A 22,288-nucleotide genomic window follows, 5' to 3' on the forward strand; every position below is an offset into this window, starting at 1 on the left:
AAGAAATAAAGTTGTTGCTCTTCTGCGTGGCGCCAAACGCCGTTACTTTTTTTTATAAATTCCAACAATCTTCAAATAATGTAAGCAAAACTTGGTCTTTGGTAAATCATCTCAGAGGAGTGAGTTCCAATAACCGTTCTATTTTCAGTGTTTTTCAACAACCTCCCACGGAAGTGGCTGATGCTTTCAACAGGCACTTTGTTAAAGCGTCCCAAAGGGCCGTCTCTCCATATACAAGCACTACGCCATTAGGGCATTCCGTATCTGCGTCGGCTTTTCTTCCGAAAATTTTGAAGGGTGATCTGGATGAAATTATTTTCAGTTTCCGTCCTAACAAGCCCACTGGATATGATGGAATTTCTTTACACACCATCAGAAAGAATTTCAATGCGCTGTCAGATATTATCCTGCATATACTGAATGGTTTTTTGGAAGGCGACGAAATTCCAGAATGCTTAAAAACTGCAGTTATTGTACCACTACACAAGTCAGGAAAGAAAGATAGTATTGAAAACTATCGGCCAATTTCTATACTGCCGGTTATTGCTCAGGTCTTAGAAAAATTTCTTTTCCACACTATGTCTTCTTTTCTTAAAAAATTTTCTATCCTTACCGATCGACAGTTTGGCTTTGTTTCCGGGCGTGGTACTGTGGCACTGCTTGAGGAATTTTCAGATGAACTGTTCTCGGCATTTGATCAGAATCTTTTCACATGTGCGCTATTTTTAGATGTAGCGAAAGCGTTTGACACCCTGAATCACCAAATCTTGTTAGGTAAACTGCATTTTGGGGGATTTCGTGGGCCTTTTTACAAAGTTCTCGAAAATTACTTGAGCAACAGATTTCAGGTGGTCTCTACCGATGATAAGGGCATATTTAGTTCTAAGCTGTCGGTAAAAGCTGGAGTTCCTCAGGGGTCCATTTTGTCGCCATTGTTGTTTAATATCTTTGTTAACGACTTCCCTTTGGCAATTTCGAAATGTTCAGTATTCCAGTATGCTGACGACACTGTATTATTAGCGAAACACTTTTCTTATAAAACATCCACTGAAATGTTAGAAAATGATGTGTACAAGGCAATGCTTTGGTTCTCTAATAATGGAATTGTTGTAAATGCCCAAAAAACAAAACTGGTTTGTTTTCGCTCCCCACTTCAGACTACTGTTATTAACATGCCTCTCTACTTGCATGAGTCAGACTGTGTTCATTGTAAATGTGCACCTATTCCATACGTGGATTGTGTGAAATATCTCGCAATCTATTTCGATAGTAATTTATCGTGGCAACATCACTTATCACTTATTTGTTCTAAACTGAGGTCAGTAGCCTGGCTGTTATTTAATATCAAAAGTATTGCACCCTTGTCTGTAAAAAAGATTATAGCACAGGCACTAGGTTACAGTGTGTTGAGGTATGGCATTACAGTCTTTGGCTTTTGTTCAGATCGTTGGAGATGCAGGGTCGACCGGATTATAAAAAACATTCTTAAAAATGTTGCGTACAATTCCCCAATAGTAACATATGCAAACATCTTCCGTGAACTTGGGCTACCAAACTTCCATTCATTACTTATAGAAACAGTTGTCGTTAAACATTTCTGGAATTCCGCTTTTAAACAAAAACGTGCCGCCGCAAGAGAGCTTAGAAAACATGTCCGTTATGTAGTTCCGCGGTCAGCCACAAGGTATGGCGCGGCCAGACGCTGTGCTGATGTGCCTGACATATTTAACAAATTACCAGAAGAAATATTTAACGCGACATCAAAAAGCCCGCTCAAACACTTCTTAAAGCCGCTATAGTAAAATTACCCTCTTGTATATACTTTTTTTTTTTGCATCGCAATATTTACCTCTTCAACTTTTGTTATATGTAGATAACCAAATGTTATCTTGTTCTTTTCAATTTTTTGCCTTCCATTTTTTTTTCATTTTTTTTTTTATTTCATCTCTCATCAATTTATGTATATATATATATATATATATATATATATATATATATATATATATATATATATATATATTTTGTTTTTTTTTGCTTTGTCTATTACATTCATAGGCACGGTCCTACAAGCCAACTGAGGCTTAGACCGGCCTGCTTGTGTTATTTTGTATATTTTGTGGCAATAAATATTATTATTATTATTATTATTATTATTATTATTATGAAATATATGCAGTAATTTTCGCTCATGGGATGCCGGCGCTAGATACAGGCACCGGGTTTTCTTCGGCTCGGGCCCTTGACGTTGACGCGGTAAGGAATGTTAGTGTTGCGCTTGGCATTACACTTCGGTAGTACCAGAAAAGGCAGTATTCACATTTGAGGCTTCATCATGAGTCAGGAGACACGAAAAAGCGAACGGCAGGCGGGGACACCGTTTGGAAGTTCCACGCCAGCTTGCGACGACGACAACGGCGATAATACGAGAATGTACTTTGCACCTAATGAAGTCGAGGGCCTCCCATGTACGTCCTGGGGCTCGGATCGCGACGCGAATTTCTTTTTTTAATACGCGCTTACGTTTCACTTTTGCTTCGCGTAGTGAGCTCCCTTACCTCCAAGATAGAAAAACAAAGATTACAAAATAATTACTGCAGTCTAAATGTATTGAATGCCTCTTTTGCGTGTCCCTTAAATCTCTGCGTCGGTCCTAGCAAGGCCGAGGATGATAGTCAGAAAAACGACGACAAATTCACTGATATGCGTCGCGTTTAGGGCCTAGAGCATTTGAATGCACTAGTGTTGATTCGACACGCCCAGAACGACAGATTATGGCTGAAGCAAGGTTGTGGAACAAAGCACTTTGACACCGGAGGGTTTACACAATAGATAACGCGTCGGACGCACGTACCTCACTGAACCAGAAAGAAACAGGAAAAAAAAAAACGATGCGTGCATCCGCGGTTGCAGATTGTCTAGGCGTCTCTTACCCATTTTTCCAGGTGATAATCTTGGTATTCCCAAGCGTCCTGGCCAGCTCGTTTGTCTGGTACGGTTCCTTGCGCCATGCTACGAGAAGCTCCTTCGAGACGTCCTGCGTGTACGCGAGCGTCACTCTGTGATCCAGATCAAGCACACTTCGATAAATATCCAAGAAAGTGCACGGAAGGCTAGCCGCCGCAGTAGCTCAATTCGGAGAGCATCGATCGCACACGCAATGCCGAAGCTCCGCAGGTGGGTAGTTTGTCATTTTCTTTTGTTTCTCTTTTCCATATTTCAACCTTTCCGTTTAGACAGCAGTTAAGTATCTTACATAATATGCATGTTAACACATCTGTGAATGTATATAAAAAGTGGTGGGTCGGTTTTTTTGGGAGATACTCTCATCATTAAGGGGTAAGATGGAATCGTCGACAGGGACAAATGTTCTGTAAACTTCTTGGGCCAACTGAACACAATAGCTACCATACACGATACGAAAACTGCATCAATTAAACTGTACTAGCAATTACCGTCAAACTCTTCAATTGTCACAATTATTCTGCGCTTTTCTACTACGGTTTCTGCATTGGCGAGTGTAGTTCGATATCGCTGTCCTGTGCAATTCAAATTTTAACGCTGTACACATGAGGTTACACGCTTGAATGTGTAAACAGCTGTAGCGATTTTTCGTTGGCTTCATTGTGCACTTCTCGTGGTTATGACTAAAAAATATCGAGCACCTCGTGCTCGATAGGCGGGTCTTGGAGCAATGAAGCAGCAGTTGCAGTCCAGCACCTGGGTATGTCCTTTTTCATGTATGCGTGAAAGTGTTCGATTTAAGTGGGCTACTTGAATGTCATGGATCACCAACTAGCCTATCATTATCTATTAATCGTGTAAGCAGACTGTCTTATGGCGTTCCACAACCTTGCTTGGGGATTTTCTCCAAGTGTCCACGTATTCGACACGTTTATTTCCTCGGCTGCACTGGCGTTCTAATGGCTGGGCGGGTGTACGGCGTCATTAAGACACAGGCGCTCTGAGAAACCAGAAGTGCAATACCTGAGCGTCTGTACGCACACGCAATAATTGCGAACTGTTGTACTTACAATGAAATATTTTGGTGACATAGGTTTCATTTGCAAAGTCGCCAAGCCCTATGAAGCCAACCAGAAATACAAAGTTTAGGCCTATGCGTGAAATGCTCGTCATCCCCGTGCAGGCTTAACCGCCCTGCTTGCCGCTTCCATAGACACTAGCACTGGAGTTTCCTCGAGGGATTTCTGTTGGAAGGTATGACCAAAGAGGGACAAGAAAACCTCCGTGCAAGTTCCCTGCACTTACAGGTCCGAAGGCGCTCAGTTCTTCGTCAGTTGTCGTGCTGCTAAACACGCGCACGGCCACGTAGTTCTGCGAGTATAACGAGAGGCCCTTTGTTAGTTCGAGGCCACGACACCGAAAATGAGCGCTAATAGCATACCTGGAGGGCCTTCTGGGTCGCCGCGTCACCCAGTATGAAGTGAGCCATGCGGAACACCAGCAAGTCCTGCGGAGAAGACAACTACTGTAGTTGAGTCAATTGTTTTAAATTCGTTGCCACTTGCATCGAGCACACCGTCTAGAAACCAAAAGCAGGTTATTATTTCTTCCGATTGTTACTTCTTCCGGAAGTTCCTCCAGTCGGATTTTCTTTACAAATGCCTCCGGAATGTTGCCAATGAGAAGCTACGCAAACCATTAAGCTTATGTAGAAACAATTTCGGAAGCCAGCATCATGTAAGTTAAAGTGCAGCTTGGAGAGTTCCATAATTTGGAGAGCAAAGCGATTACGCGCATATTCTAGCAGGTGGAGCAGCGAATAGGAGATCAAAGAAAATACAACAAAGTCACCTGCAGCGTAAAATACTTTAATATATTTTGTTTGCTTTCACCAAAATTAGATGCGGTAATGTAAATCCGACTTTTCTGTCTTTGTTCTTTTTTTGCTGCAGAAATTGCCTTAAAAACTACAGAATTTCTTAACAATTACTTGTTTTCAAAGGCAGAGTCCCAAGGTAAACGTATAAATGTATCTTCCGAAATAGCTGACCGCAATTGCATCTGTTCGTTTGCATTTGTATTCTTGATTTAACGCGAGCATCAATTAACTTGTTCATTGCCTGTGTAGATGCATGCTTTTTTGCTTCGGCAGTGATTAAAAATACTTGATCGAAACTATTCTCCAACCAAGAGTGATTACAATGCGTTTTGTAGTGAGCTGGCCGCAGTGCTTCGTATTGAATCAACTGCGGCGCTGTCTATATAATTACTAAATTTGTCAAAACTAAAACGTATGTCCCTAAGCTAGTCCGAAATCACCTATTGCTATTAGTACTCTGCTATTACGTGCTGAAAATCGTGTATTTTTACATTTCAATGTGTCCGAACTACTACAGATAGTTGTTAAGAACATTTGTAACCCGAACACCGCTGATGTTGAGCCCAAACCTAGCAGGGGGTCGTCAAGTGGTTAACATACTCCTTTTGTCCTGACCCGCAGGTAGCGCCCCGTATCGCCCAAAAAATTAATAAATCAAATTAAATGAAGTGCTAGGCCTCCGTGATTCCCATATGTAACGTCACGCGTTTTGGCCGAGATTGCGAGCTGTGCATACGCTGTGACCGCCCTTCGCAACGCAAGATTATAGCAATGCAATGCAAGGGCCGTATAACGTAAAACTATTCCAACATGTTTTCCAACATTACAATCTCCCGACGTCAAATTTGCGTAACCGCCGGCGCAAGCATCGAGCGTTCACCCACGGGGTTGTCTTAACAAACCAATCAAACGCTCCCTTCGTTCATTGGAGGTCACTTTTGTTTGCTTGAAAACCGGATAAACATTGCCTGCACTGAGCGGCTTGTCTATTTGGCTATCTGAGCGGCTTGTCTATTTGGCTATCTGAGCGGCTTGTCTATTTGGCTATCTGAGCGGCTATCTATTTGGCTCACAAGAGGCGAGGAGCACGCTCAAGGCGAGAGGGATTCGATGGGGCCGAGCCACTGCACTGAATATCGATAACCGGATGAAGAGGGTGGTGCCGGCGATTGCAATCGGTCCGCTTTCTCTTACTTAGCCCTCGGTGGCTCGTCGACAATCACGGCGGCTACAACGGAAGCTTAATAATGACGCTAAAACGGATCCTCAGCAAAGAAGAGTTGGCAGAACGAGGTCTTAAACATGCCGAGAGTTCTGGAAAACGTTACACGGCCACGCAAAATGCCTTATTACATGCATATAAACCCATGCTCTACGGCAGGTGCCAGTAGACAGTGCGTGAGCGATCGGCGGCAGCCATCTTTTGTTCCTTTCGGAACGGGGCAGCCTGCGGCTATTCAGAAGAAAAATCAGTTTCGTTCGGCATAATATGCATCTTTAACGCGTACACGTCACATTGACGCGGTCAGTTTACGCGGTCTTTTGACGTCACATGACAGACCTGTGAAGTGGCTGCAGCCCGAAAACGTTTGACCAATAGCCGAGGTCTAATAGTGAAAAGGCGTCGAATCAGAAATAACTATTTTTCTTTTGTTCGGCCCAATCATGCATAGTCAGTGTGTGCAAGTCATATCAGATGCGGAGCTTTCGCGGTTTTCATGACGTCGCGTGACAGACAGGTGAAGTGGGGTGGTCCAAAAATGTTTTTGAACAATCGCGGTGGGCTGATTGCAGAATTGAAATAGAAAAGTTTGGAATCATAATCATCATCATCATCAGCCTGGTTACGCCCACTGCAGGGCAAAGGCCTCTCCCATACTTCTCCAACTACCCCGGTCATGTACTAACTGTGGCCATCTCGTCCCTGCCCACCTAACTTTCTGCCGCCCCCTGCTACGCTTGCCTTTCCTTGGAATCCAGTGCGTGAACCTTAATGACCATCGGTTATCTTCTCTCCTCATTACATGTCCTGCCCATGCCCATTTGTTTTCCTTGATTTGAACTAAGACGTCATTAACTCGCGTTTGTTCCCTGACCCAATCTCCTCTTTTCTTATCCCTTGACGTTACACCCATCATTCTTCCCATAGCTCATTGCGTCGTCCTCGATTTAAGTAGAACCCTTTTCGTAAGCCTCTAGGTTTCTGCCCCGTACGTGAGTAGTGGTAAGACACAGCTGTTATACACTTTTCTTTTGAGGGATAATGGCAACCGGCTGTTCATGATCTGAGAATGCCTGCCAAACGCACCCCAGCCCATTCTTATTCTTCTGATTATTTCAGTCTCATGATCCGGATCCCCAGTCACTACCTGTCCTAAGTATATGTATTCCCTCACCACTTCCAGTGCCTCGCTACCTATTGTAAACTGCTGTTCCCTTCCGAGACTGTTAAACATTACTTTAGTTTTCTGCAGATTAATTTTTTGACCTACTTTTCTGCTTTGCCTCACCAGGTCAGTGAGCATGCATTGCAATTGGTCCCCTGAGTTACTAAGCAAGGCAATAGCATCTGCGAATCACAAGTTACTAAGGTATTCTCCATTAACTCTTATCCCCAATTCTTCCCAATCCAGGTCTCTGAATACCTCCTGTAAGCGCGCTGTGAATAGCATTGGAGAGATTGTATGTCCCTGCCTGACGCCTTTCATTATTGGGATTTTGTAGCTTTTTTTTATGGAGGACTACGGTGGCTGTGGAGCCGCTATAGATATATTTCAGTATTTTTACATACGGCTCGTCTACACCCTGATTCCGTAATGCCTCCGTGACTGCTGAGGTTTCGACTGAATCAAACGCTTTCTCGTAATCAAAGAAAGCTATATATAAGGGTTGGTTATATTCTGCACATTTCTCTATCACCAGATTGATTGTGTGAATATTGTCTATTGATGAGTAGCCTTTACAGAATCCTGCCTCGCCCTTTGCTTGGCAGAAGTCTAAGGTGTCCCTGACTCTATTTGCGATTACCTTAGTAAATATTTTGTAGGCAATGGACAGTAAGCTGATCGGTCTATAATTTTTCATGTGTTTGGCATCCTCTTTCATATAGATTTGGATTATGTTGGTGTTCTTGCAAGATTCCACTACGCTCGAGGTCATGAGGCATTGCGTATACAGGGTGGCCAGTTCTTGTAGAACAATTTCCCCACCATACTCCAACAAATCTGCTGTTACCTAATCCTCCCCAGCTGCCTTCCCCCTTTGCACAGCTTCCAAGGCTTTCCTTACTTCTTGCGCCGTTACTTGTGGGATTTCAAATTCCTCCGGATTATTCTGTCTTCCATTATCGTCGTGGGTGCCACTGTTACTGTATAAATCACTATAGAACTCCTCAGCCATTAGAGCTATCTCATCAATATTAGTAATGATATTGCCGGATTTGTCTCTTAACGTATACATCTGATTCTTGACAATTCCTAGTTTCTTCTTCGCTGCTTTTAGGCTTCCTCCTTTCCTCAGAGCATGTTCAATTCTATCCATATTATACTTCCTTTTGTCAGCTGTCTTACGCTTGTTGATTACCTTGGAAAATTCTGCCAGTTCTATTCAAGCTGTAGTGTTAGAGGCTGTCATACATTGGCGTTTCTTGATCAGATCTTTCGTCTCCTGCGAGAGCTTACTGGTATCTTGTCTAACGGAGTTACCACCGACTTCTTTTGCACACGCCTTAATAATGCCCATAAGATTGTCGTTCATTGTTTCGGCACTAAGGTCCTCTTCCTGACTTAAAGCCGAATACCTGTTCTGTAGCTTGATCCCAAATTTCCCTCTATTTTCCCTCTTACCGCTAACTCATTGATCGGCTTCTTATGTACCAGTTTGCACACTCTTTAATAATGCCCATAAGATTGTCGTTCATTGTTTCGGCACTAAGGTCCTCTTCCTGACTTAGAGCCGAATACCTGTTCTGTAGCTTGATCCGAAATTTCCCTCTATTTTCCCTCTTACCGCTAACTCATTGATCGGCTTCTTATGTACCAGTTTCTTCCGTTCCCTCCTCAGGTCTAGGCTAATTCGAGTTCTTACCATCCTATGGTCACTGCAGCGCACTTTACCGAGCACGTCCACATCTTGTATGGTGCCAGGGTTAGCGCAGAGTATAAGGTCTATTTCATTTCTAGTCTCGCCATTCGAGCTCCTCCACGTCCACTTTCGGCTATCCCGCTGGCGGAAGAACGTATTCATTATCCGCATATTATTCTGTTCTGCAAACTCTACTAATAACTCTCCCCTGCAATTCCTAGTGCCTATGCCATATTCCCCCACTGACTTGTCTCCAGCCTGCTTTTCGCCTAGCTTGGCATTGAAGTCGCCTGTCAGTAAAGTGTGTTTTGGTTTGACTTTACCCATCGCCAATTTCACGTCTTCATAGAAGCTTTCAACTTTCTGGTCATCATGGCTGGATGTGGGGGCGTAGACCTGTACGACCTTCAATTTGTACCTCTTATTAAGTTTCACAGCAAGACCTGCCGCCCTCTCGTTAATGCTATAGAATTCCTGTATGTTACCAGCTATATTCTTATTAATCAGGAATCCGACTCCCAGTTCTCGTCTCTCCGCTAAGCCCTGGTAGCACAGGACGTGCCCGCTTTTCAGCACTGTATATGCTTCTTTTGTCCTAACTTCACTGAGCCCTATTATATCCCATTTACTGCCCTATAATTCCTCCAATAGCACTGCTAGACTCGCCTCACTAGATAACGTTCTAGTGTTAAACGTTGCCAGGTTCAGATTCCAATGGCGGCCTGTCCGGATCCGGGGATTCTTAGCACCCTCTGCTGCGCTTCGCAGCTGCTGGGGTCTGAGGGCCGGGGTTTGATTGTGGTATTCATATGGGAGGTTGTAGCCAAGTAATGCACCAGGGTGGCCAATCCTGCTCTGGTGAGGGAATGCGTTACCGGTTCTGGTCACCGAGATCAGGCCGCACTCCAGGCCTGTTTATGCAATTTTATTAACACGTGCATTTTTTCTTTCTTTCTTTTAATCCGGTGGAAAATTGCGCGGCACCGGGACTCGGACCTCGGTCGTCTTGCATGCGAGGCGAATGTTCTACCTCTACGTAGTTTGGAATAGTTTTACGTTATAGCGCCTCGATAATACCACCTAGTTATAGCCCAGTTAGGATGCTGTAGGTATTCGTATTAAATAAATAAACTTTACAAAAATCACCACCCAAGCACTGTATACAGGTGGATTACCAGCGAACTTGAAACGGTTGTGCCCGGTGTTTATCACTGGGCTAATCCCTACGCTTCCTTAAGCGACGCCTTAGTAGGCTACCGGATCCTCGGTACGCAGTTGCGGCTTGCGCTCGGCTGCACAAGCCTGTTCTTGTGCCCGGGCTGCAGCATCGGTACGGCGTAGACGAGCTCGTTCCTGGTTCCGCTCGAGGCGTTGCTGATCGAAAGCTGCCTGCTCCTCAGGAGTACGCATGACGCGTGGCCTACACGTTTTGGAGCCGGACAGAAACTGCTGCCCACGCGCTTCGCTGTCATGGAGAGCAATGACGTCACTACCGGCGCAGCCAATTTTTTTTTCTCACATGCACATGCAGTTGCGCCGGAGGAGTTTTCGGCGGGCACGCAACAGATGGACGAATCGGCTCACCATATACAGCTTCGCAGTAAAAACGTGTCACTCCGCTCTTTCTGTGGTAATTAGGTGCGTATCTGAGACGGCTTCCATGGAATACGTAGCATTCCTTCCATCGAATTTCATGGCGCGCATCCAATCTTCCATGCGTGACGCAGTGTTTCTTTGCCAGGAGTGCCTGCCCTCAGATTGGTTCCTCTTGCTTTCGCATAACGTTGCCTGCTATGTATGAAACCGAGCATAGCTTAACCGGCTCTTCACACAATGTGTAACCGACTACGTGAACTAGTATTGGCTTACAAGTTGCACTGAAGGCTGCGGTGTGTAGCGCGACAGCACAGTAGTCGAAACTTCAAAAACCTAGCACATATTGCTTTATTCAAAAGAAACGCAAGTACAACTCTTCTGGTGGATTAGATCCAGAAACAAATACTACTTGAACAATTAAAAATGTAGATTTGTGCGACAGTTGTAAAGCAATACAGCCAATAAACGAACAGCAGATGCGCATATAAACCTTTTGCATAGAGACGACTCGTAAAAAACAACGTTGGCAGAAACAGATGGAATTACAGATGGAACGTCGCGACCTCTAGGTTCATATTCTGGCTAAAAGGGTACTAAGAACCACCACAATATATAGGAGAAATAAAGAATGGTACGTGGCACGTGATTAGTTCTGAAGTATCTGCACGTTTTCCACAATAAGTATTTATTCGCGGGAAAACTTCAAAGCGCTTCGTTGAATTTTGGGCAATTGAGACTTTTTTATTTTCTCACCTCTAAGATGTACCTTGGATACAGATAGAGACTTTTTTTTTCCTTGCGGAAACTTACGATGCATTATAACGTGTTATGCCCACTGATCTCCGCTAAAGGGAGCTGGATCGCGCTTTGAGGGCTGAGGTATATGAGAGAAAGGGAATGGGTTCGGAGAGTTTTCAGGTATTTGTAAAGGAGAAACTTTGACTCACAGTGGAGGAAAAAGCTAGGAAGCTTACCAGCAAGTATGCAAACTGTATGGAGAGCAAGATGGCAACAAATACCGTACAGCGGAAAGGCAGAGAGGCTGAGATAATCTCATGGGTGGCAGCAATGGAAAAGAAACCTGGTCTGAACAACTAGGAAAAAACGACATCAGGAAAGAAACGATTTATAATAACTCAAAGAGAAGCTCATTACTTTTCCAGACGAGATCCGGATGCCTCAGAACACGCAGTTATAAGGCGAGATATAAGAAGTAAGAAGAAGCATGTGCTTGGCTGCGGTGATCTAGGTAAACGATGTAGCATGTTTTATTAGAATGTGAAGCTATCTGCACAGCTGCTGATGCAGGCATCTCTGCCCTCCACGAAGCCCTTGGTTTTAGCGAGAGCAGGGGGAAAGTTAACGTGTCCGCAGTAAAGATTAGTAAGCGGCTTTTGGAAAATCGATGGAAGAAAAATATAGAAAACGGCAAACAACGGAGGCGTGCAAAACAAAGTTCTCAATTGGGGTTCAGAAAGTTTGGTTATGGGAATCCATCGTGACCCTTTTTTTTCCTTTCCTTTTTCTCTTTTTAATAAAGTTAGGGCATTAGGAAAATACTGCGGCTGGTTAATTACCAGACTGCGGCTAACTAAACTACCAGTTCAAACATTGGCAAGCTGTTCACGAACCTGATCCTCTTCAGCGACCTCAAATGGCTACTACGTGAATAAGTTATCTATTCTGTTTTCCTTTTTTCCGATTTCATTTGCAATTCTAGTATATTTTATGGCTTAACTTCTACGCACCTCATGATACGCATAGGTGGAACAGTAATTATTATCTGGAAGGGAAGAGGCTCGTTCGGAGTTATACGTACGGTGGATAGCATATTATGAGCTAGTTTGTCGCTGAGGTTCCATTTGAGCCCTTACTACATATCCTGAATCAACAACTTACATTTCTAAATCAATTTTGTTCCAGGCTGTAGGCTTAGGCATAACATAAATACTGGTATTTATATTATAGGGCATAAAATATTGGTCTTTTCTATATTGCTTTACTTACTCCAGATTGTTCTCATCGGGTCCGTTAGAGTCCAAAGCATATTGCACATAGCATCGTTTATAACGCCCACTGGCCGCTCCTGTGATCTCCACTGGGATCGGTGGGAAGTGCCAGAAACTACAACGTGATTTAAATGCAGTTCCATGTACAAATAAGGTAAAATGCGCCATCCGCCCAAACGTGGCTAAGTGCTACAAAGGAAATCCAAACGGATTTCTGGACCAACTCAAATTTTTTCGTCAACTGCGACGCTTTTCTTTCGCGGAACCCGTATGGATTTATTTTGTAGCACTTAGCTACGTTTCGGTGGATGTCTCATTTACCCTTTAATTACTTTTCACCCCCTTGCGGCCTTCCATAGAACAATTATATCAAGCTCCTTGTACACTTATTTAGCTGCCGCTTTATAAAAATGAAGTGCGCGCAGTTTTTTGCTTTAACGCCATAAAAGTTGCTGCTTATCATGAATTTCATGCGCTGTAATTCAAAAGGATTCCGAGCATGCAGGCGCTTTTTAGCCCCGTATTACTGGTGAAACGACTCTACGACAATATTTTTTTTTGCCTGTGAACTTTGGTACTCACAAAGTGGCGGTTTTGAAAGCTTTCAACCATAAGCAAGACTAAAACGGCGCATATTGCTACACAAGTTAAACAGCAGCAATAGACAGATCTAGTCGTACAGACTGGGATTCATAGCGCAAAAAAATGACACAGGGGCAAGCAGGAACACAGGACGAGCGCTAACTTTCAACAATTGATTTATTGCAGCTGGTGAGTATATATATATACTCACTGGGACGCCACTGCAATAAACACACTGAAGGGAAGGAGGAAAACAGCCATGTGAATACTATGCCCGAAAATTCAAGCTTCTTCCTTGATAAAAGTATAGACGGCGTGCTAACGCACTCGTCACCTGCTCTGGCTATCTCAGCTGCTTCTACAATTTCCCTCGTAATCTTATTCCTGTGCCGATAGACAACAACAGTTTGTTTTAAGAGAGGGAAGCATGGTGCCTTCGCGTCACATTTTCTACAATGGGCAGCCAGATGCCCATCTATTGCGATGCTCTCCACTTTGTTACTATGCTCCGCCAGCTGCACGTTTAAATATCTGCCCGTCTGGCCCACGTGGTACTTCCCGCACGGAAGTGGCATCTTATACACAACATTGCGAGTGCATGTAACAAAAGGATCTTTGTGCGCGGTAGTGCAACCAGGCTTTCGTTTCCTCATGGGACAGCTCCACACACTCAACCTCAAGAGTTTGTTAGGTGCTGTAAACACAACGTTTACACCAGAACGTTGCTCGTCCTTCTTTTTTTAGGTTGTGGGAAACCTTATGAAAGTAGGGAAACACCGCCACTTTTCGTTTGTCCCTTTCTCCTTTCCTTCCTCTTTCATCATCCGCTCTCTGCTCATCGCTCATGCGTGAATTTAGTTTGCTTTGACGATGCAGACCTTCAGCAACCGAGATAATGATATGTCTGGGATAGTTCGCTGCTTCCAGACTCGCAATGTGTATAAGATCCCACTTTCGTGGGGGAAGTACTACGTGGGCCAGACGGGCAGATATTTAAACGTGCAGCTGGCGGAGCATAGTAACAAAGTGGAGAACATCGCAATAGATGGGCATCTGGCTGCTCATTGTAGAAAATGTGACGCGAAGGCACCATGCTTCCCTCTCTTAAAACAAACTGTTGTTGTCTATCGGCACAGGAATAAGATTACGAGGGAAATTGTAGAAGCAGCTGAGATAGCCAGAGCAGGTGACGAGTGCGTTAGCACGCCGTCTGTATATTTGTCAAGGAAAAAGCTTGAATTTTTGGGCATAATAGTCACATGACTGTCTTTTCCTCCTTCCCTACAGTGTGTTCTATTGCAGTGGCGTCCCAGTGAATATATATACATACTCACTAGCTGCAATAAATCAATTGTTGAAAGTTAGGGCTCGTCCTGTGTTCCAGCTTGTCCCTGTGTTCTTATTGCGCTATGTATCCCAGTCTGTATGTATCCCACCAACACGCCCAAACTTCTTCCCTGCCATAGATCTAGTCGTTCTAAACATGCGATGACGGTGCATAGTGTAAAAAAGAACTAAGCGTTCGCAGCGTGAAGTTTGTAGCAAAGCGCACTTCAAGAAAGAGGTCAAGCTCGCGTTGTACAGCTGTGTCTGGCTAGCTACCTGATTCATCCGTTCTTCCTTCTGTTGCCTGTACGCCGAAGACTCCGGTGCAAACCCATGCGCATGCGCGAGAAAGCTTAAAGGTAAACAGGAACGCGATTGTCGGCGCCAGTGGTGACGTCGTCGCTCTCCGTCACCATCAAGCGCGCGCGTAGCAGTTTATCTCCGGCTCCGAAATTGAGGCCGCGCATCAAACTCCTAAGGAACAGGCAGCTTTCCATCAGTTACGCCCCGAGCAGAACCGGGAACGAGCTCGTCTACGCCGTGCCGATCTTGCAGCCCAGGTACAAGAACAGGCTGGTGCAGCCGAGCGCAAGCAGCAACTGTCTACAGAGGATACGGCAGTACGTAAAGAAACATGCGTACGTAAGGAGCGGACGTTCCGGCCGTTTCGTGGCCGAGCAAGTAAGGGTCTGACCACCCCCTGGTGGCGTAGCGATTTGTGATCCCACTTTACCTCAAGGGTAGACAGCTTATCATATGTCTACGGGCTTACGTCCACGCGTCCCGTTTCCGTAGAGACTTGATACTGCACCGGTCATGTGCGGCTGGTTACGCCCACCTGACCGCGCTTTTCCACGCGCCGCCTTGCTCGTACGGCAAGATGTTTCCTTTCCACTGCAGAGATAATTTTGCTGCTTCTGGCACTAGGAACATTGTCAGCAAGACGTTTGTTATGCTGGGTGAGCGTATTTCAGACGTGTAGCATAGAACCGGAGCGTTGGCACCCGTTTACCTTGCAGCCACTCGTTTGCTTTTGGACCCATCTTTTCCAAAAGAGCGTTTTCATTACTTACAACGCGCAATCTTTCAAAAGTCACTCGCAATACCTTCGGTTTAAAGAACAGGATCTGTTATATATGGCTAATCCGTACCATCACACAAATGTTTCATTTGACGCGGCTCTAGCAGTGTAATGCCCATTTGGTATTGTTTTGCAAAATATGTTTAGCTCACTGCAGACGACATGTGCCTGGCCTGGTTCGTAAGTGCCACTTTAACTTCACGCGTTGCTTGTCATTGCTAAAACATTCTTCGTGTGGTTTGCGTATGTATCAAGTTTGTGATCGAGCACTTTTTCCTTTTCCTTTTGCAACAAGAAAAAAATATTAACATCATCGTAAGAAGCATTGCTTCGCAATGTGTGCAACTGCGAAAAGCTGCTCAGAAACGGTAAACGAACTGAAATAAAGAGCGCCCTTATCGCATTTTTCAAATCTGCATGAGCTGATTGAGCCTCGCTTGTTCTTCGAGAAGCTTGGCGGCTTTTCCAGGGAAACGTCTGCCATCCGCGAGTTTATTACGTCCATCTGTATGGCATGCTTAAAGATGAAGTATTAAAGCTCCTGCGCTCCACTAAAGACGACGTATTCGATATTTTGCAGCTAAAGTTAAATTAGAATCGAAAGCATTGTTATCGAAACAGAAACCAAAACAGAGCTAAACCCCACGTATAATATATTGGAAGACAAAATTAGCGATCTGACCAGCCACTCAGGCCGCTGGCGGCAGTACAGTAGCTCGGCCTCAGGGTCCTATACGAGTGTCCACTCTTTGCGCGAATGTTTCTCTACAGGCATCCTTCCAAGGCATCTTTCAATTAACGGTCGGAATCAACCCAGTGATAAACACTGAGGCCGCACGTATCAACTTCACCGGTTAACTATTTGTGAGGACTGCTAAGGCGGTGATTTTATTACATTTTCCGGTGACAAGGTGCATTGAGCCAAAATATGTTTGCATCTTTGGCTGCCCCATGTTCTCTTGCCTTGCTCTTGCCACTGTGAGCAAGTGATATTCATTAAAAATATGCAGTTTCTTTTCATTCGTATGCATTACGAAGCGCAGCAGACTCCAGCTTTCGGGACAAGCGGCTTCACAAGCTCCCGCCTCGGGTAGCGGCGATGCGCCACCAGCAATTTTAGTAGAGGTCACTGCTTATGACTCGAGGACGGCCGGCTTCAATCCCTGCAACTTCGGACGAAGGCCGACGCTGAGATGATATCAGAAGCTACGTACCAGCTCAACGCTCATTCTGTGTACTACAGCTCACCTCGTGATTGTTATTGCTCTTATAAGTATTATTATTGCCCTCTTTACATAGCAAACAAATGAGCCGTACAAATTTGCCCAACTTTTCGTACTTTTGAGAAATCTTTCGCTTCAGTACATGATCACTTCGCCGAACAAAGCGTGCAGCTCTGCATTGACTGCGCGAGAAGCTCAGTAAGCACGAGAATTGACGTTGTCGCCTCTATGTGGAGCACCTAAAAGTAGAATATTATTAGCTTGGCCGAGCCACCGTGACAACCATGTAAGCATAGCGCAAAACAGAAAACTCACCCTCGTGCCCGGCGTCGGATTAGTCTCCTTGCATTCCTTTAGGTCACCCAGGAACGCGGCTGGCTGTATTTGAGATAGAAGAACGAGATGGAAAGCAGTCAGACCGAATTGGAAGAACTCAGACACGTCACACAATTTCACCAAGGTGCACAGTTTGCGCACGTATGCTGCAAATCAATTCAAGGTAATGCTAAAGCTAAACCGAAATTAAATTCTGTGGTTATCCGGCCCAAGCTAGTTCGAGCGTTCATTCATACGCAGTTCATAAGTTGTCTTCATCGCTCAGCCGTGACAATACGAGTATGAGGCATGCCGTAGTTGTGGTTTGCCGCTCTCCATCGCTTGTATTACCGTGGCCTGCCGATAATTTCGACGTTGATCCCCCGTTTTGCCACATGCGGTGATAATTCTTTCCCACCTATCGAAAATAATGACCTGAGTTCGCTCGGTGCTCTTTCAGCAGCGCCCGTTGTCCGTTCATCTGGTAAGCCCGCTTTGGACGACATAACTATGCATGTAGGAAATATTGTGGCGTAAGCAGCTCCAGTGCACCCGATGTGGGTCACGTTTTTCGCCGTGTGTGTGGCCCCCACTCTTAGCCTTTTATTATTGTAGCAGTATAGCACATGGGGGGCAGCGATACTTTTCCTTTGGCTTGCTTGCTCCCGCTCTGCTTTCTTTGTTTCTTTAGGCTCCTTAACTATTAGCAGCATAGGAATGGCGAAAGATGCCTGCCACGAAATGCACGCGTCCACATTGGACCACGGGGGCGACCTGCCCCAAAAGGCCTTGCGTCTGGAAAGGCCGGTCGCGAGGCAACCGCAGTTATGCAACTATTTTCAGTGTTAACGCTAACATGCCACGTGGTGGATGCTCGAATGTGCAGCCACGAATATTCGTGTCTGAGCTTTCTGCCGAGCGAGTGAAGATGGTGCAACTATTGTATATGGCGCCTCAGATTGCTCTTCAGAAAACCTGCTGTACTTTTCTAAACTTTGTCCTGTACCATTTGTTCGCGTCGTCAGTAAGGCGTGTTGTCTATTTTTCTGTTTCGCTCTTTCCAAATTTCCACGTAAGCCTAGTGATTTTCTCTAGGTAATTTTGGGCCGTATGCGTTAATCAGTGACGTCGTGAAAAACCCATTTCTGATTTACCGGCTTTCAATTGAATTGAAGTACTTTGCACTCAGCACTTTCGGATGGCACTCTAATATCCGTAGTAGGGGCATTTAACGAACCTTATAAGCAAGCAAGCGCATTAATTAATTTCTCTGTCTTCTTATGAACCAGTTCTTCAGCAGATATATAAGAAGATGCTAAACAGCAGAGAATAAATACACCAGGAAGACAAAGTGAGGTCTATCATCCGTCATCTTTGTTGTTTAGTCTTTTTTGTACATAGCGCAAATGAACCCCCTTCTCTGTAGAACTCCCCGTGACGTCATGGTGTAGTTGCAGCGCACATCACTATCCCATAAGGGAGCTTCGAAGCGGACATCTTAGGGCCATTCGACTAAGAGGTCCGCTGATTCGGCTTCAGCTACCACAATACCAGTTGTCTTGACCAAACTCCGAGACCCTGGCACCTTCTCCGGCCCTGACACCATGGACATTGTAGGCTCACTCTACGCCTCCTCGCACGGCGTGGGCAATTGTCCACGAAAGGGGGGCTTCATGACGCGGCACGATGTCGTACGGCGATAGGAACACTGCGAGTTCGAGCACCAGGCATAAAGGCCTGGCCGCCTAGGCGGTATGTATGGAGCTCTCTCCTAGGATCGTGAGACGTCCAGGACATGTAATGCATTTATTGGATAGAACATTACGCCAGTACGTACAAAACTTTTCCTAAGCGCACAGAGCACACTCAGCGCCCCCGACGGCCGAGGAAAGCAGCTTCCACACCGCGTCGAACAATGGTTCGCCCATGCGGACCGAGATGTGTTCGCAGACACTACTTACCGCTTCCCGCCACCAATTCTGCTCAGCGACGGTTCGGACTCGCAGAATGTGACCCTCCAAGCACCTGCGACTACCGCAACGGCGGAACGCAGAGCCACTCGGCAAACCACACTCACGCAAGCTGGCAAAGCACGTGAATGTCCGAAGGCAGGGTGGGGGAGGACACAAATAGATTATCGCTCACGTACCTTGCCACCTTTCTCTCGTGACCTGCACTCGTCCTTCCCCCTGCTCGACGCCTGGCCGTGCACCCCAGCGTCTGCGTTGGTGCGACGGGACCTTCGCCATGTTGAGTGCGAGTGGGCTGCGACTCAAGGGACCGACGAAGACTAGAGTGGGAATGACAGCGGGAAAATGTTCCCGAGGCACCGGCAACAACAGCGCTAGCGAGAGCTGCAAAGACTGACGGCAATCGTTTCAGAGGAGGGGCCAGAAGATATTGGAAGGCAGAGGGTGGAGGGTCGCGAAGCCTGTTGGACATGGTGTTCTTCCTCTTTTGCACGCGCACACGCAAGACACCTATGACTCGTGCAGGAATTGCAACGCTTCCGGGTGCCGCGAACCCTCCCCCTCATGTGACACTCCCGGGATTGCATGCCCCCGCGTGGGGTAAGCAGCACGGCACTTTGAAAACAAGACTTTGCACAGGGTGAAGGCTAAAGCTAGAATACAAAAAAATATAGGCACTGAACGAAAGGCAAAAGGAAAGCACATGTGTCCTTTGACGTCTAGTCATGGCGGGCTGGAACCGTGGCATGCTGGCCTCTATGCGGGAAATACCGAAAGAAAAAGCGCTTGCTCGCAGAAGCAGAAAGCCCAAGTAAATCGTTTCTTTTACCAGAAAGGTCTGGAAATGCGAGAGCGACTTCACAATCGTGATCGTCGCCTGAGGAGGTACCGATGCGGCCGCCTAAAGACTGTCGGAAACACCGGACGTGCTGTGTTCCCCGGACCCCCCGAGCTTGCTGGGCTACCGCGCGGCTCGTCTGGCCAGCAATGGTAGGCTTTCAAGTCGGCGATGTGAACGCGGCCCCTGTTTCTCCCCGTCTGAGGATCCGTCAGCTCACACACAAGCGGTGAAACTCGTTTCTCCGCTCGGTAAGGGTCTAGCCATTTAGGACCCAACGCTGGAGAAAACCGAAGTGCACGGTTGCCTAAGTAACTGCATGGTTGCGTTCGAGCGCCAAGTCATCAGCCTGAAAGCAGACGTCGCGATGCAATTTGTCATCCTGTGCCTTCTGCCGAGCAGCTCCCAAGATGTCCTTTGATGTGGAGAAAGCGCGGGCAAGCCGGCCGCAAAGCTTCGCTGCATACGAGGAAAGGTCACCTGGCGCATTCTCAACCTCTGCTTGGCTCTGCGTGACAATGATTCGCGGATTGGCCAGTTCACGGCCAAAGGTGAGTCGATCGGGGTGGAATATTGTGGAGTGGTTTTTGTACCGTCAGAATGGTGAATGCGAGTTGTTTATGGATTTCTTTCTTTCTTTCTATCTGTACAGGAACAGAAACAGGAGCAAAATCAAAAGGCTTAGTAATTTGACAAACGGCTTTGCTCCAAATACAGTACGGCACGCAGGCCAGAATGCGCACTATGAGGAAAAAGACTTCATACGAGAACACATTTGAACACATGAGAAAAAATAGCTTTAAAAGCTTAAAATTTATGCATGAGGTGCGCAAGGCAATAAATAAGATATATGTAAGCATGGTGTCACGTAATGCTTTCGTGTTAGACGTTTCGAAATTAAACAAGTTCATTAAAGAAGATTCAAGAAAATTTATAGCTATTTTCTATCAAAGCTATTTTAAACCTTATATTGAGCTTGTGGTATCTATGCCTAGAAAGTTGTCCATTTTATTTAGCAAAGTAGGCACCTTATATGTAGTGCGCTGCCGTTCATAAATAGCTGGTTTCCTTGCAGCCCTTCTAAAATAGGCGTGGAAAGGATACGGAAAACTTTGAAAGCCTTGCAAGTAAAAAATCGTATTGCACTTTATATACTAGAACAATTTGAAATAGTCCACTTGATTGGAAAACTCGTGTCAATATGATGCACTAGAAAAAACGATTTTGTCCGCAGCTCAGGTAAGGCGCCATATTAGCGTTCAAAAATTCTCAGCACCCTTTATTTTTTGCAAAATAATGAGTTTTGTATAGTTGGTCAACGTTGTTCCCCGCACAAGCGCACGATAAGAAAGTCGAGAGTACAACAGAGTACTAGTAGAGCGTCTTTTTGTGCCACAGAGGTATTAATTAATTTAATTTGTACATGCATCCAATGCTTCCGCCTAAATTGTTTTGTGTACGTTCCAAGATAGGTCTTCCTCACGCCACACTCCCACGAATTTCCGTAACCTGCTCTAACATATGCCCTTGGTAGGAAATGTTCATCCTGAAATTTGGTGGCTTGTACGCAGGAGCAAATATCATGCATTTTGTCTTATTAGCGTTCAGGCATAGCTTGTTAAGTTTTAACCAGGGTGACAACTGATTGAGAAAGTGATTCATATTTCCTTAAAGTTCACCCAGCGAAAAACCCGCAAAAATATATTAGTGTCGTCTGCGTTCGTTACTCATTTCGGACAATCTGGAATGCGGCATGGGTTATTTATCTATATTTTCAATAGGAGGGGACCTAATATGCGCAACTGCGGCCATCTTTCCTTCACCTCAACATATGCGATGACTAGTTATTAATTAGCACCTATTCGCAGCGACTGGTTAAGTAGCATTTGAACAAGTCAAGTGCAATGCCTCGTGTATATCACACGAGCTCAGGTTACGTAAAAGGACGTCATGACAAACGGTATCAAATGTTTTGCGTGGGTCAATAAGAAGCCCAACTGTGTATAATTTTTTTTCTCATAGTTATCTATTATATGATCCTCTAATTTTGTATCGTGGAAGGCTGACCTGCCATGGAGCGCATGGCAGTTCGCCGGACAGGCTGGATCGACGTTCAATGCTGAAAATGCAAGTTCAGGCTGACTGAAATTAATTTCTTGCGTGACGTCATATCTCAAGACGACATAAAGCCAAACCCTTCGCCGAGCACATTACTGGGCGAAATGCCTCACCCGGCAGACAAGGCGGCAGTGCACCGGATGCTAGGAGTAGCACATTACTTCGGCAAGTTCATACCTCACCTGTCCGATCAAACGAACCTTCTACGTAGTCTTTAAAAGAAAGGCACTATTTTTGAATGAACTCAGCCGCATGCTCACGAATGGGCAGTTATTTGCGAGCATTTAAGCAACCCACCGCTGCTTGC

At 45.4% G+C, this 22,288-nt stretch overlaps 1 protein-coding gene across 5 annotated transcripts in view; it reads right to left on the reverse strand.

Moving 5' to 3' along the window:
- LOC126526230 (uncharacterized) overlaps nucleotides 1-22,288 on the reverse strand; it is a 233,582-nt gene that overhangs the window by 145,133 nt on the left and 66,161 nt on the right. For all 5 annotated transcript variants that reach the window (XM_050174148.3, XM_055068109.2, XM_055068110.2 and 2 more), the window contains 4 exons: nucleotides 17,056-17,118; nucleotides 4,403-4,468; nucleotides 4,267-4,332; nucleotides 2,931-3,034 (listed from right to left, as the gene is read on the reverse strand). In XM_050174148.3, the coding sequence (XP_050030105.2) occupies nucleotides 2,931-3,034; nucleotides 4,267-4,332; nucleotides 4,403-4,468; nucleotides 17,056-17,118 (299 nt within the window). The remainder of the gene's footprint in view (nucleotides 1-2,930; nucleotides 3,035-4,266; nucleotides 4,333-4,402; nucleotides 4,469-17,055; nucleotides 17,119-22,288) is intronic.

Source organism: Dermacentor andersoni, chromosome 8 (assembly GCF_023375885.2).
Source record: "Dermacentor andersoni chromosome 8, qqDerAnde1_hic_scaffold, whole genome shotgun sequence".
In the NCBI taxonomy this organism is placed as follows: Eukaryota; Metazoa; Arthropoda; class Arachnida; order Ixodida; family Ixodidae; genus Dermacentor; species Dermacentor andersoni.